Source organism: Tupaia chinensis, unplaced genomic scaffold (assembly GCF_000334495.1).
Source record: "Tupaia chinensis unplaced genomic scaffold, TupChi_1.0 Scaffold000161_1, whole genome shotgun sequence".
Taxonomy (NCBI): domain Eukaryota; kingdom Metazoa; phylum Chordata; class Mammalia; order Scandentia; family Tupaiidae; genus Tupaia; species Tupaia belangeri.
This window is the reverse complement of record NW_006159632.1, coordinates 2,125,352-2,140,392: the sequence shown is the minus strand read 5'-3', so window position 1 is coordinate 2,140,392 and position 15,041 is coordinate 2,125,352. Positions and strand designations below refer to the sequence as shown.

Sequence of the window (15,041 nt, the reverse complement as noted above, 5' to 3'; positions counted from 1 at the left end):
CCGCGTGACCCCACGCTCCCCTCCCGGCGTGCTGCGCATCCGGGCCTCTGCTCCTCGCGAGGGGAAGATGGCGGCCGCAACTGTGGTGCTTCCCGCCGAGTGGGTAAGGAGCTGGGAGAGGTCCGGGCGCGGCGAGTTTCTGCACCTGTGCCGGGTTCTCGCAGAAAGCGGGGGCCCGGCCAGCGCGGCGTCCGCGGGGTTCCAGCAGGCTCTCTACGAGCTGTGCTCCCACGCCGTCCACGGAGCGCTGAGGCACGACCAGGCCGCCAGTGTGCTCGGGGACCTCAGGGAAGCGCGGGAGGACATGCCCTCCATTCTCGCCGACGTATTCTGCATATTAGACATTGAGACGAATTGCTTAGAAGAAAAAGGCAAGAGAGACTCTTTCACACAGTTGGTATCGGCCTGTCTGTATTTCGTTTCACACACGATTCTAAAGGAACGCCTGGATCCGGAAACACTGGAATCATTAGGGCTTATTAGACAGTCACAGCAATTCAATCAAAAGTCGGTCAAAATTAAGACTAAACTCTTTTATAAACAGCAGAAATTTAATTTATTAAGAGAAGAGAATGAAGGTTATGCCAAATTGATTGCTGAATTGGGTCAAGATTTACCTGGAAATATTACTAGTGATTTGCTTTTAGAAAATATCAGATCTTTGATAGGATGCTTTAACCTGGATCCCAACAGAGTTTTGGATATCATTTTAGAAGTGTTTGAATGCCGGCCAAAACAAGATGACTTCTTTATGTCTTTATTAGGATCTTACATGAGCATGTGTGAACCACAAACACTGTGTCATATTCTGGGGTTCCGATTCAAGTTTTACCAGGAACCAAATGGTGAGACACCATCATCTTTATATAGAGTTGCAGCAGTACTTATACAGTTTAACCTGATTGAATTAGATGATCTTTATGTACATCTTCTTCCAGCTGATAGTTGCATTATGGATGAACACAAACAGGAAATTATAGAAGCTAAGCAAATTGTTAGAAAACTTATAGCAGTTGGGTTTTCTTCTGAAAAAATTGATGACCGAGAAAAAGAAAAGGAAAAAGAAGAGGACAAAGTAGGAAAGCCACCTGACAACCAAAAACTTGGTTTGTTGGAAGCTTTGTTACAGATCGGTGATTGGCAGCATGCACAGAACATTATTGATCAGCTCCCTCCATTTTATGCAGCTTCACATAAGCCAATAGCCCTTGCTCTTTGCAAGCTCATTCACGTAACCATTGAGCCTCTCTACCAAAGAGTTGGTGTTCCTAAGGGTGCTAAAGGCTCACCTGTTAATGCTTTGCAGAACAAGAGAGTACCAAAACAAGCAGAGAGCTTTGAAGATTTGAGGGGAGACTTGTTCAATATGTTCTCTTACCTTGGTCCTCACCTCTCTCGTGATCCCATTTTATTTGCAAAAGTGGTGCGCATTGGAAAGTCATTTATGAAGGAGTTTCAGTCTGATGGAAGCAAACAAGATGATAAAGTGAAAACAGAAGCTATCCTTAGCTCTTTGCTTAGCATTGCTGACCAGGTACTACTTCCGTCTCTATCTCTGATGGACTGTAATGCTTGTATGTCTGAGGAACTATGGGGAATGGTCAAAACATTTCCATATCAGTATAGATATCGTCTGTATGGCCAGTGGAAGAATGAGTCTTACAACACTCACCCACTTTTACTAAAAGTGAAAGCTCAAACAGTAGACAGAGCCAAATACATCATGAAGCGTCTAACCAAGGAAAATGTGAAGCCTTCTGGAAGACAAATTGGCAAATTGAGCCATAGTAATCCATCCATTTTGTTTGACTACATCATGTCTCAAATACAGAAGTATGATAATTTAATAATACCTGTAGTAGACTCATTGAAATACCTCACTTCATTGAATTATGATGTCTTGGCCTATTGTATCATTGAAGCATTAGCTAATCCAGAAAAGGAGAGGATGAAACATGATGACACAACCATCTCAAGCTGGCTTCAGAGTCTGGCTACTTTCTGTGGTGCAGTTTTTCGTAAATATCCAATTGATCTTGCTGGTCTTCTTCAATATGTGGCCAATCAGCTAAAGGTGGGCAAGAGTTTTGACCTGCTTATATTGAAAGAAGTGGTACAAAAAATGGCAGGGATAGAAATTACAGAGGAAATTACAGTGGAACAACTAGAGGCCATGACTGGTGGAGAGCAGCTAAAAGCTGAGGGTGGTTATTTTGGCCAGATCAGAAACACTAAAAAGTCTTCTCAGAGATTAAAGGATGCACTATTGGACCACGATCTTGCTCTTCCTCTCTGTTTGCTTATGGCTCAGCAGAGGAATGGGGTAATCTTTCAGGAAGGTGGAGAGAAACCTTTGAAACTTGTGGGAAAGCTCTATGACCAGTGTCACGATACCCTGGTACAGTTTGGTGGGTTTTTAGCATCTAATCTAAGCACAGAAGATTATATAAAGCAAGTGCCTTCAATTGATGTGCTCTGTAATGAATTTCACATGCCCCCTGATGCAGCATTTTTCCTATCTAGGCCAATGTATGCACATCGTATTTCGTCCAAGTATGATGAACTTAAAAAATCAGAAAAGGGAAGTAAACAGCAGCATAAAGTTCATAAGTATATCGCTTCATGTGAGATGGTGATGGCTCCTGTCCATGAAGCAGTGGTCTCCTTACATGTTTCCAAAGTCTGGGATGACATCAGTCCTCAATTCTATGCCACATTTTGGTCATTGACAATGTATGACCTCACAGTTCCACACACCAGCTATGAACGAGAAGTCAATAAACTTAAAGTCCAGATGAAAGCAATCGATGACAATCAGGAAATGCCTCCAAATAAAAAGAAAAAAGAAAAGGAGCGTTGTACCGCATTTCAGGACAAGCTTCTTGAAGAAGAAAAGAAACAGATGGAACATGTACAGAGAGTTCTACAAAGACTGAAACTGGAAAAGGACAACTGGCTTTTAGCAAAATCTACGAAAAATGAGACCATCACAAAATTTCTACAACTATGTATATTTCCTCGATGCATTTTTTCAGCTATTGATGCTGTTTACTGTGCTCGTTTTGTTGAACTGGTACATCAACAGAAAACTCCAAATTTTTCCACACTTCTTTCCTATGACCGCGTATTCTCTGACATAATTTACACAGTTGCAAGCTGTACTGAAAATGAAGCTAGTCGATATGGGAGATTTCTTTGCTGCATGTTGGAGACTGTGACCAGGTGGCATAGTGATAGAGCCACATATGAAAAGGAATGTGGAAATTACCCAGGATTCCTTACTATATTACGGGCAACTGGTTTTGATGGTGGAAATAAAGCTGATCAATTAGACTATGAAAATTTTCGACATGTTGTTCATAAGTGGCATTACAAACTAACCAAGGCATCGGTACATTGCCTTGAGACAGGTGAATATACTCACATCAGGAATATCTTGATTGTGCTAACAAAAATACTTCCTTGGTACCCAAAAGTTTTGAATCTGGGTCAGGCTCTGGAAAGAAGAGTGCATAAAATCTGCCAAGAAGAAAAAGAAAAGAGGCCAGATCTATATGCACGGGCTATGAGCTACTCGGGGCAACTGAAAAGTAAAAAGTCATACATGATACCTGAAAACGAGTTCCATCACAAAGACCCCCCTCCAAGGAATGCAGTTGCCAATGTACAAAATGGACCTAGTATTGGGCCTTCTTCATCGTCAATAGGAAGTACATCTAAATCAGATGAACGCAGTATTGAGGAGACTGATAAAGCAAGGGAGAGATATCAGTGTGGTGTGAAAGTTGTAAATAAAGTTTCTAGTGCCATACAAAAAGGGAATTCAAGTAATGGAAATAGTGGCTCTAACAGTAGAGCTGTTAAAGAAAATGACAAAGAAAAAGGGAAAGAGAAAGAAAAAGAGAAAAAAGAAAAGACCCCAACTGCTGCTGCAGAGGCCAGAGTAATTGGTAAAGATGGTAAAGAAAAACCAAAGGAAGAGCGCTCAAATAAAGATGAAAAAGCAAGAGAGACCAAGGAAAGAACTCCCAAGTCTGACAAAGAGAAGGAAAAAGTCAAAAAGGAAGAAAAAGCTAAAGATGAGAAATTCAAGATCACTGTCCTCAATGTAGAATCAAAATTGACTCAGGAAAAGGAAAAAGAGAAGGAGCTATCGAAAGAAAGAGAGATAGCAAAGGAAATTAAATCAAAGGAAACTGTTAAAGGAGGGGAAAAGGCGCCAATTTCTGGATCCTTGAAGTCCCCTGTTCCCCGACTAGGTATTATGGAGCCTGAAAGGGAACAGAAACGTCGCAAAAGTGATACCTACCCTTCTCCATCACATTCCTCCACAGTAAAGGACAGTCTTGTAGAGTTCAAGGAGTCTTCATCAAAGTTGTTCACCAATCATACTCCTCCACCACTGTCCAAAAGTAAAGAGAGAGAAGTGGACAAGAAAGATTTGGATAAGTTGAGAGAAAAATCTAGAGAAAAGGAGAAGAAAGATGAAAAGGACAAGAAAGAGCGAAAAAGGGAGCACTCAAACAATGGCCGTGAAGTGCCAGTAGACTTAACCAAGAGGCGTAAAGAGGAAAATGGAGCAGGGGGGCTTTCAAAACGCAAAAGTGGAAGTCCATGTGAGTCTCCCTACCCTAATGAGAAGGACAAGGAAAAAAAGTCAAAATCTTCAGGCAAAGACAAAGGTGGTGATTCATGTAAATCTGAGAAGCTGGAGAAAGTCCTTTCTGCTGGCAAAAAGGAGTCCAGGCATGATAAAGAAAAGGTAGAAAAGAAAGAGAAACGGGACAGTTCAGGAGGAAAAGAAGAAAAGAAACAATCCTTGGACAAGCACAGATAAGACTTTCAATCGGGCTAGGCAGATGCCTAAGCCAAAAGTCTCCCAGGAGAATGGCAAAGCTCTATGCATCACTCTCAAAACAATCCATAATTTAGGGTCTCATGCTGTCCATTTACTGGGAATCTGCATTAAGTCAGATTAATATACACACCACCATCCTCTTGATGAGTCGCAACAAAGTCACTGATTTTCAGAACATCTTTACCATCCAGGAGTTTCCTACAGCAAGGTCTCTGTGTATACACTTTTTAACTTGAGATAGACCATTCAGAAGCAGTGTCTAGTGAAAATGTCACTGAGCTTTAGCTTACCCTTTCTCGAAGAAGAGGAAATCGCCTCCTGGAACCAGTTCCTTAATGATGTAGAGAGCCCATCTTTGTGCGTGAAGCCCTACAATTTTGATGGAATTGGGATGATTATATTGCTTTAGGATTTTAGAGTCTTGTAAAATTTTTAATTTCAGTTCCTGAAAAAGATCTTCTTTACATGTTTTAACAGGAACAGCTGTGTTCTCCTTTAATGTGCCCTTAAAAGTATCATCATCATTTTCCTTGTCCAGTAATTCTTCTAATGTGACACTTTAATGATTGAGAACCCATTTCTTATCCTTGTTTTGGCAGTACTGATCCCATGATGCTCTTTGGTAGAACACTGACTCTTTTTTTCAATTTATGAAATTGAGACAAAGTTCACATAACATAAAATTCACCATATTAAAGTATGAAATTCAGTGGTTTTTAGTATATTCACTTAGTATATCACCACTGTCTGTTTCCAAAATATTTCTGTTGCTCCAAAAAGAAACCTTATGCCCATTAGTAGTCTCTTCAAGTTTTCCCCTTCCCCAGCCCTGGAAACCAGTAATGCACTTCCTTTCCTTGTAGATTTGCCTGTTTAGGACATCTCATAGAGATGAAATCATGTAATATGGTAATATGTGACCTTTTGCGTCAGGGTTCTCTCACTTAGCATCATGTATTTAAGGTTCCTCCATGTTACAGTAGGTATCAGTACTCTTCCTTTTTATGGTTAAGTAATATTTCATTGTATGTACCACATTTTGTTTATCCATTCGTCAATTGATGGACAGAAACAATGGCTTTTAAGTACTAGAATTCTAAGTTCAACATTAGTGTATCCACAATTCTAATTGATAATGTCAAAATTGTACATGACATGAACAGAATACTGTGTAGAAATTATATGTAAATTGTCAGCATTTCATGTGAGTTTTTTTTCCTCTTTTTTAAAAAGAATAATTTATTTTACTTAACTTTATTTATTTATTTATTTTATCTTTATTTGACCAGGAGGGACAGAGTGAGGGAGATAGAGAGGGGGAAAGTGAGAAAGCAAGCTGTCGGGTTCAGGACTCGACTCACAGTTGGCCATGTGGGAGTCCAGCACCTTTAATCACCATGCCACCTGCTGGCCGCAAGTGCCATTATTTTCTAATGCCCCTTCTAGCTCTAGTTTTATGAAATATGTGAATGTATTAATAGTATTTCCATCAATAAAGTTCAATGTGTTTGTCACTCATTTAATTTTTTATTTATGATAGAGCATGTGCACAGGCATGTGAGAGAAAGTGTGTGTGTGTGTGTGTAGGTGAGAGAGAGAAATGAGCACCCGCCACAGAGTCTGATCACTCTGTGATCCCCTTCCTCCCATACTCCAACCCATTAGATCTCATTCACTCTCATACATGCCCAGTGTGTTTAAGGCTAGCCAGGCCAGGAATTACAACCATAGTCACCATATGGAATCCAGTTTCTTGTTAATACTGCACTATGGAGCCCATCCTGGTTTATAATTTGAAAACAATGTTAGGCAGATAGGAAGTTCTTTGCCACATACTGTAATGATGTTTCGGATTTCTTTTCAAGATGAAGTATTTGAAAAATGAAAATACAAGGGCCGACATGTGGCATGGTGGTTAAGGGGCTGGACTCCCACAGTGCTGACTACAGTTTCAGTCCCAGACCTGGTGGCTTGCTTTGTCACTTTTCCTTTTCTCTCTCTCTGTCCCTCTCTGGTCAAAATTAAAAATAAAGTTAAAAAAAAAAAAAGGGAACCAGCAGTTGGCGTAATGGCTATGTCGCTGGACTCCCACATAGTCGACTGTGGTTCGCATCCCGGACCCGGGTGCTTAAAGCTCACGCTAGGTGCGTGTGCGTGCGTGCATGCCCATGATCCCGAGAGGAGAATGGAGGAGAAGGGATTGTGGCATGACCATCCCCCCTGAGGGGTGATTTCTCGCTTTCTGTCTCTATGTCTCTCTCTGTCTGTCTGGCGAGCGCACGCACCCTATAGCGAAAACCTCTCCAAAAAAAAAAAGAAAAATGCCAATACATAATCGAAAGTTAAGTGAACATAAGTCAATACATTTTTAAGAAATTTTTATAATGTGACACACATTTCATCTATAACTCATTATCAAAACTGTCTTTGTGAATAATGTGATACCATTTCCCCCCTTTTTTAGTTTACCATAAAGCACAATGTGCTCGCTGGGACAGAGAGAGAGAGTGAGTGAGAAATCATCCCCCAAGGGGGATGGCCATGTTGCAGTCCCTTCTCTGTTGTGACCAGGAGTCAGAATGACTATTGATACCATGAGGAAGGATTTGGGGCACACACATACACATGGCTGGCATGTCATTAAAGCTGCCAAGTGTGAGACTCAAATTACAGACATGTGGGATCCATTCACCCCAACTTCATCCTCCATACATAAATTATAATAATTTTGGGACCAGTAGATGGCGTAATGGCTACATCGCTGGACTCCCATGTAGTTGACCGTGGTTCGAGTCCCGGACCTGGTGGCTTAAACTTATGCGCCGCGTGTGCGTGTGTGCCGAAGATCCTGAGAGGAGAATGGATCCTGAGAGGAGAATGGAGGAGAAGGGATTGCAGCGTGGCCTTCCCCCCAGGGGGTGATTTCTCGCTTTCTGTCTCTGTCTCTGTCTTTCCGGTGAACACACACACCCTGTGGCAAAAATCTCTCCAAAAAAAAAGTATAATAATTTTTTTTAAGGTTTTTGCCATAAGATGCTCAGTGGAGAGACAGAGAGACTGTGAGAGGGAAAGTGAGAAGTCACCTCCTCAAGGGGGAATGGCCATGCCACAATCCCTTTCCATTCTCCTTATGGGTATTTGAGCACACAGGCACACGCACCTGGCATGAGTTTCAAGCCCCCAAGTTGAGGACTGGAAAAGTGGTCAGCCACATGAGAATCCAGCACCTTAATCATTATCCACCTGCTGGCCACAAATATAATTATTTTTAAAGTTTGTTCACCTTATGGGGGCCAGCAGGTGGCATGGTGGTTAAAGGCACTACACTTCCACATGGCCGACTACGGTTCAAGTCCTAGACCTGGTGACTTTCTCACCTTTCTCTCTCTCTCTCTGCTCAAATGGGAAAATAATAATAATTTTTTGAGAGGTTTTTGCTATAGGGCGTGTGTGCTCGCCAGATAGGCAGAGACAGACAGAGAGACAGAAAGCAAGAAATCACCCCCCAGTGGGGATGACCATGCTGCAGTCCCTTCTCCCCCATTCTCCTCTCGGGATCTTGGGCACGCACGCATATGCGCCCAGCATGAGTTTAAGCCACCAGGTCCAGGAACCAAGACATAGCCATTATGCTAACTGCTGGTCCCGATAATATTTTTAAAAACTTTATTTACCTTCCTGAATTCTGAAACTTGGCCAATTAAGGTTTGAAAAATCCATATAGATTGAAGGGGAATGAAAATAAATGATAGCATTCAGTAAATGAATTTGCACTAAAAATAAAATACATAAAACTTTAGACAAGTGCCATGGTGGATAGGATGGCTGGATCCCACATAGTTCAAGTCCCAGACCTGGCAGCTTGCTAAACATTGCCAATTGTGTTTGCCTCTGCGCCCAAAATACCAAGAGGAGAATGAAGGAAAAGTGATTAGCACGTGGTCATCCCCCAAGGGATGCTTTCTCACTTTCTCTCTCTCTTCCCCTCCAGTGAGCACATGCATCCTATGCAAACTTAAAAAAAAATTTTTTTTTCAGACAGTATTAAAAAGGTTATTTATAAATATGAATATGGGGCCAACAGGTGGCATGGTGGTTAAAGCACTGAACTCACACATGGCCATCTGTGATTTGAGTCCTGGACCCAGAGGCAAGAAACTCAAGTTGGATGTGTGTGCATGTGTGCCCAAAATTCCAAGAGGAAGATAGACGAGAAGGGATTGCAGCCAGGTCATCCTCACAGGGGGTGATTTCTCAATTTCTTCTGTCTCTCACTCTCCAGTGAGTGCACGTGCCCTGTATTAAAAATCTCTCTTAAAGGGCTGGCAGATGGCATGCTTTCTCTATTTATTTATTTAAATAAAATAATTAAAAAACATTTTTAAAAAATATTTATTATCATTATTTTTCCATTTTGACCAGAGAGAGAGAAAGTTGTCAGGTTCAGGACTTGAACTGTGATTGACCATGTTGGAATCCAGCCTCTTTAACCACCAAGCCACCTCCTGGCCCCTAAAAAGTATTTTAAACCTCTCTTAATAAAATTTAAAAATCCTGAGAGGAGAATGGAGAAGAGATTGGAGCATGGCCATTCCCCCTTGGCGTGATTTCTCACTTTCTCTCTGTCTCTCCAGTGAGCACATGCCCTCTATAGGAAAAAAATCTAAAGAGAAAAAGCTAGGTATGTATGCCTGGAATCCTTATTGGGTGGAAAACAAGAAAAAGGATTGTGGCATGATCAAGTGTCATTAGGGGTTAGTCTTTCATGCACACAAAAAGCCTCAGGCTTAAAAAAAGAAAAGAAAAAGGCTAAACGAATAAAATAAAACTACCTCTCTCTCTCTCTCTCTTCTTTAAAACTAAAAGAAAGAAAATGAGTAAGAAAATGGCCTATGGCCTACAAGTATGAGGAAACTTCAAAACATTTGTGGAAAATGGAATTAAAGTATAAATTTATGTACATTGATGGGAAAAAAATTGAAATCCATTGATAGTATTTTTTTATAATATGCATGTTTAATGAATTTTCTTTCTTTTTAGACAGATTTTTTGCTACAGGGCGAGTGCACTCACTGGAGACAGAGAGACGGAGGCGAGAAATCACTCCCCAGGGAGGATGGCCACGTCACAATCCCTTCTCCTTCAGTCTCCTCTCAGGATTTTGGGCATAGACAGACAGACAGACACACTCACGCACACATACACACACACACACACATGCCCAGTGAGTTTTAAGCTGCCAAGTCCAGGACCTGAACCGCAGTCGACCATGTGGGACTCCAGTGATGTAACTATATTACGCCATCTACTGGTCCCACCTGGTGTTTTTCAAGCTGCTTGGGCTGGAATTTGAACCACAGCTGGTCATGTGGCATAGGGCAGGTGCCACCACACTTCAAAATGGGCCGTGTGGGATCCAAATCTGATAAGCACTATGCTATGGGACTGGCCCAGAGTTTTATCTATTGTTGTATTTATTTATTTATTTTTTATTGCTAGAGAACAGGTGTATTCACCAGAGATGGAAGAGAGTACTGTTCTGTACTGCCCAATGAGGTGCGATCATAACGTAATTTTTTATTTATCTTTCTTCATTTTCAGAGAGATTTTTGCTACAGGGCACATACATTCACCGGACAGACAGAGAGAAATCACCTCCCAGGGGGATGGCCACACTGCAATCCATTCTTCATTCTTCTCTCAGGATTTTGGGCACTCATGCACACGCACCCAGTGTGAATTTTAAGCTGCTGGGTCCAGGATTACAACCACAGTCATCTATGTGAGAGTCCAGTGGCATAACCATTACACCACCTGCTTGTCCCCACGCTGTAATTATTTTTTTCTTCTGTTTCTCCATACTCTCATGATCTCGGGTACAAACACACACACATCTAGCCTGTTTTTAAAGTTACTGGGTCCAGGATTCAAACCAGTTGGCCATGTGGAATCCAGCTCCTCACGTAGTACTTAACCATTGCGCTATGGGGCAGGCCTTTACTCAGCTCTATCTACCCGTGTATCTACATAGATAGTTTTTGTTTGTTTTTAGTTTGCTGTAGAGCTTGCGCACTCGCTGGAGAGAGACAGAGAAAACAAGGGAACGTGAAAAAATCATCCCCTAGGGAAGATGGCCATGCAACAATCCCTTTACCTCCATTCTCTTGATCTTTGGCATGCACACAGCTTGCATGTTTCTTCAGCTGCTAAGTCTGGGATAGGAACCGCACAGTGGCAGTGTGAGATCTAGTTGCCTTAACCACCATGCCACCTACCTGACCCTACAATTTAAAAAAAAAATTTCTGGGGGCTGGCAGGTGGCATGGTGGTGAAGGTGCTGGACTCCAGTATGCTAATCACAGTTCGAGTCCTGGACCTGGTGGCTTGCTTTCCCACTTTCCCTCCCCCCCCCCACACTCCCTCTCTGGTCAAACTAAAATAGCTAATTAAAGTTAAATAAAATAATTCTTAAAAAAATAATTTTTTAAAATCCATGTTAGAACGTGTGCTTGCACGATAGAAAGAGGTGAACCCTCAACAGGACCTGTAGGCCATCCCGTGATCCCCTTCCTCCAGTCCTCCAGCCATCAGAGCCCGGGCAGGTGCCCACTTGCTCAGCATATTTGAGGCCAACCAGGTGAGGGGTTTGAATTGTGGTTGCCATATGGGATCTGGTTTCTCTTGAGTAGCATTTCACTGCTACACCACAGAGCGGGCCTGATTGTAGACTCGTTTTGAATGAATATATCTGATGGCAAGGTACTTTTAGGAGGTAATTGTTTTCTTTTCTGTTTTTCCATGCTTTGTTCCAGGGAGTTTCCCAGACCATGTTGTACTTTCTTTCCTTAGAGAAGTCTTATCAATTGCAAAGGCTAAATAAAAGACAAAACATTTCTGGGGGCCAGATGGTGCAGAGGTAAAACAGGTCACCCCACGAGGCCAGCCCCTGTGGGAAGTTTCCAGGTTCATGCCAAGAGACCTCCTTGAATACCCTGGGCATGCATGTACCCATGATCCTGGGCTGTGTCGTGGTGTCAGGACGCTGTTGGGGATGCTGTCTCTCCATCTCTCTCAGAGGAAATAAATACACTTTAAAGAGAAAGGAAAAGATGGCCCAGCAGTTGCATGCTGATTGAGTCTCTCGGTCCCACATGGCCAACTTCTCAGTTCAAGTTCTGAACTTGTGGCTTGACTACCATGCTGGATGTGTGTGTATCCATGCCCCAAATCCCAAGAGAACGGAGAAGGGATTGCAGCATGGCTCTCCCTTCTGGGGGGCAATTTCTCAATTTCCTCTTTATCTATCTTTAGTGAGCATAAGCATCCTATAGTAAACTAAAAATAAACAGATAAATAAAGGCCTAGCTCATTGTAGTGTGTGCTAGACACTTGTCTGGCAGGTTGAGGTCACATAGGAAGCCTGAGTTCAATTGTAGGCCCACCCCTAAAAGCTGGCATAGGGTGGTTCTGTGGCACAATGATAATGTACTTCTTGAGAAATTGGAGGGGCCAGCAGGTGGCATAGTGGTTAGGGGTGCTGGACTCCCACGTAGCTGACCATGGTTCAAGTCCCAGACCTGAGAGGTGGTTTTCCTGCTTTCTCTCTCTCTGTGTGTCTCACTCTGGTCAAATTAAAAAACCAACAATAATAATTATAAATAAAATAAAGGAAATAATACTTTAAAAAAAGAGAGAGAGAAGTTGGAGGGACCCGGGATGAGGTTTTTTTTTTTTTTTTGAGAGGTTTTTGCTATAGGGCACATGCGCTCACCAGATAGAGACATAGATAGAAAGCGAGAAATCACCCCCCAGGGGGGATGGCCATGCCTTCTCCATTCTCCTCTCGGGATCTTGGGCACGCACGCACACGCACCCGGCATGAGTTTTGTTTTTTTTTTTTTTGAGAGGTTTTTGCTATAGGGCATGTGCGCTCGCCAGAGACAGAGAGACAGAAAGCGAGAAATCACCCCCTGGGGGGGATGGCCATGCCGCAATTCATTCTCCTCCATTCTCCTCTCGGGATCCTGGGCACGCATGCACACGCGACTGGCGTGAGTTTTAAGCCACCGGGTCCAGGACGCAAACCACAGTCAACTACGTGGGAGTCCAGCAACATAGCCATTACGCTAACTGCTGGTCCCCCGGCGTGAGTTTTAAGCCACTGGGTCTGGGATGCGAACCACGGTCGACTACATTGGGAGTCCAGCGACATAGCCATTACACTAACTGCTGGTCCCGGGCATGAGTTTTAAGCCACTGGGTCCAGGACTAGAACTGCGGTCAGCACATGGGAGTCCAGCACGTAACTATTATGCCATCTGCCAGCCCCACTCGTTTTTTGTTTGTTTGTTTTTTAAGAGATTTTGCACTCGCTGGAGAGATGGAGTGAGACAGAAAGCAATAAATCACCCCCTGGAGGGATGGCCACACAATCCCTTCTCCACCATTATTCTTTCAGGTTTTGGGGCGGGCATACGCACCTGGCATGAGTTTTAAGCCTCCATGCCTGGGACTCAAACTGTGGTTGGCCATATGGGAGTTGAGTATCTGCTGATCCGAGGTTTACTAGTTTTTAACATGAGAAAACTTAGACATAAAGGGACCAGCAGGTGGCGTGGTAGTTAAGGCGCTGGACTCCTACATTGTCAACTGCAGTTTGAGTCTCAGACATAGCAGCTTTCTTTCTCATTTTCTCTCTTTCTCTGATCAAATTAAAAATAATAACAAATGGGGGGAAGTATACATAGAAATTAACATGTTTCACCGGCAGGTGGTATGGTGGTTAACTCCTACATAGCGAACCACAGTTCTAGTTCCAAACGTGGTGGCTTGCTTTCTCACTTTACCTCCCTCTCTCTCTCTCTCTTTCTCTGTCTCTCTTGGGTCAAATGAAAAATAATAACAAATAAAGGTCGGCAGGTGGCACGGTGGTTAAAGTGGTTGGACTACCACATTGCAGACTGTGGTTCAAGTCCCAGACCTGGCAGCTTGCTTTCTCTTCTCCTCACAGGTGGGGCTGCTTCTGTACCCCAAATCTAGCCTGAAATAATTCTTTTTTTTAAAAATAATTCTTTTTAAAAAAGAAATTAACTTGTTAAGGGTTGTTTAATTTTTAAGGTTTTTGCCATCAGGTGTGTGCACTCACTGGAAACAGGAAAAAGGAGAAATCACCCAGCCCAGGGAATGCCTATGCCACAGTCCCTTCTCCATTCTCCCCTTTGGATTTTGAGCAGATATCCACACGTGCCCGGTGTGATTTTCAAACCACTAGGTCCAGGCCTTGAACTTCAGTAGGCCACCACCACCTGCTGACCCCTATTTTCCTACTGAACAACAAAAAATTGTCAGAAAGCGCCTGCACTCACCTGACAGAGTGAGAAAGCACCCTCCTCAGGGGAGTGGTCAGGCACCAACCCCTTCTCCATTTCTCCCTCCCTGGGGGTTTGTGTGCATGCACGCGCGCGCGCACACACACACACACACACACACACATACACACACACAGTATGTCCAGCGTGTTTCTCAAGTCGTTGGATCTGGGCGTAGAACCAGTGGATCCCTGAAACACTGGATAGGGGGCGGGACTGTATCGCCAGGCCTCAGTCCAGGGGCTGTTTAACCAGTTCTCCAGGGAAGAACGCCCTTTCCCTCTCACAGTCCGTCAGCACTCACTACACAAAGCATATGCAATCACTAATGTGTGCTTTACTGGGCACTCGCAGCAGTATTCAACATAAATACAACACTAGGCCAAGGACCACCAGTTGGCGTAAAGGCTATGTCGCTGGACTCCCATGTAGTCGACCGCGGTTCGCATCCTGGACCCCGAGAGGAGAATGGAGGAGAAGGGATTGCGGCGTGGCCATCCCCCGGGGGGGTGATTTCTTGCTTTCTGTCCCTCTGTCTCTGTCTGGAGAGTGCACGCGCCCTATAGCAAAAAAAAAATCTCTTAAAAAAATTAGGCCAGATCTAAAACGTGCCTGGGGTTTTGTCCTTCCTGCCACCTCTCTAATAGAAGCTTTTGAAGGACAGAATTACACCACCCTAGTGTGGCGTCCCCTACGGCGCCACGACACACGGCACCGTCTCGGAGGCCCCCATCCACCGACTCCTTAACGCCCTGGCGGAGGGAAGGGAGCTGGGCGGCGCGGCGCGGCGCGGCCTGGGGGCGGGGTCCCCGGGG

General features: G+C 43.6%; 1 protein-coding gene across 1 annotated transcript; it reads left to right on the top strand.

Moving 5' to 3' along the window:
• The first annotated feature begins 6 nt into the window (after nt 1-6).
• On the top strand, nt 7-5,135 carry LOC102495399 (THO complex subunit 2). The gene has a single exon (XM_006145962.2). The coding sequence runs from the start codon at nt 68-70 to the stop codon at nt 4,835-4,837; it is 4,770 nt and encodes a 1,589-aa protein (XP_006146024.1). The 5' UTR covers nt 7-67; the 3' UTR covers nt 4,838-5,135.
• The last annotated feature ends 9,906 nt before the right edge of the window (nt 5,136-15,041 follow it).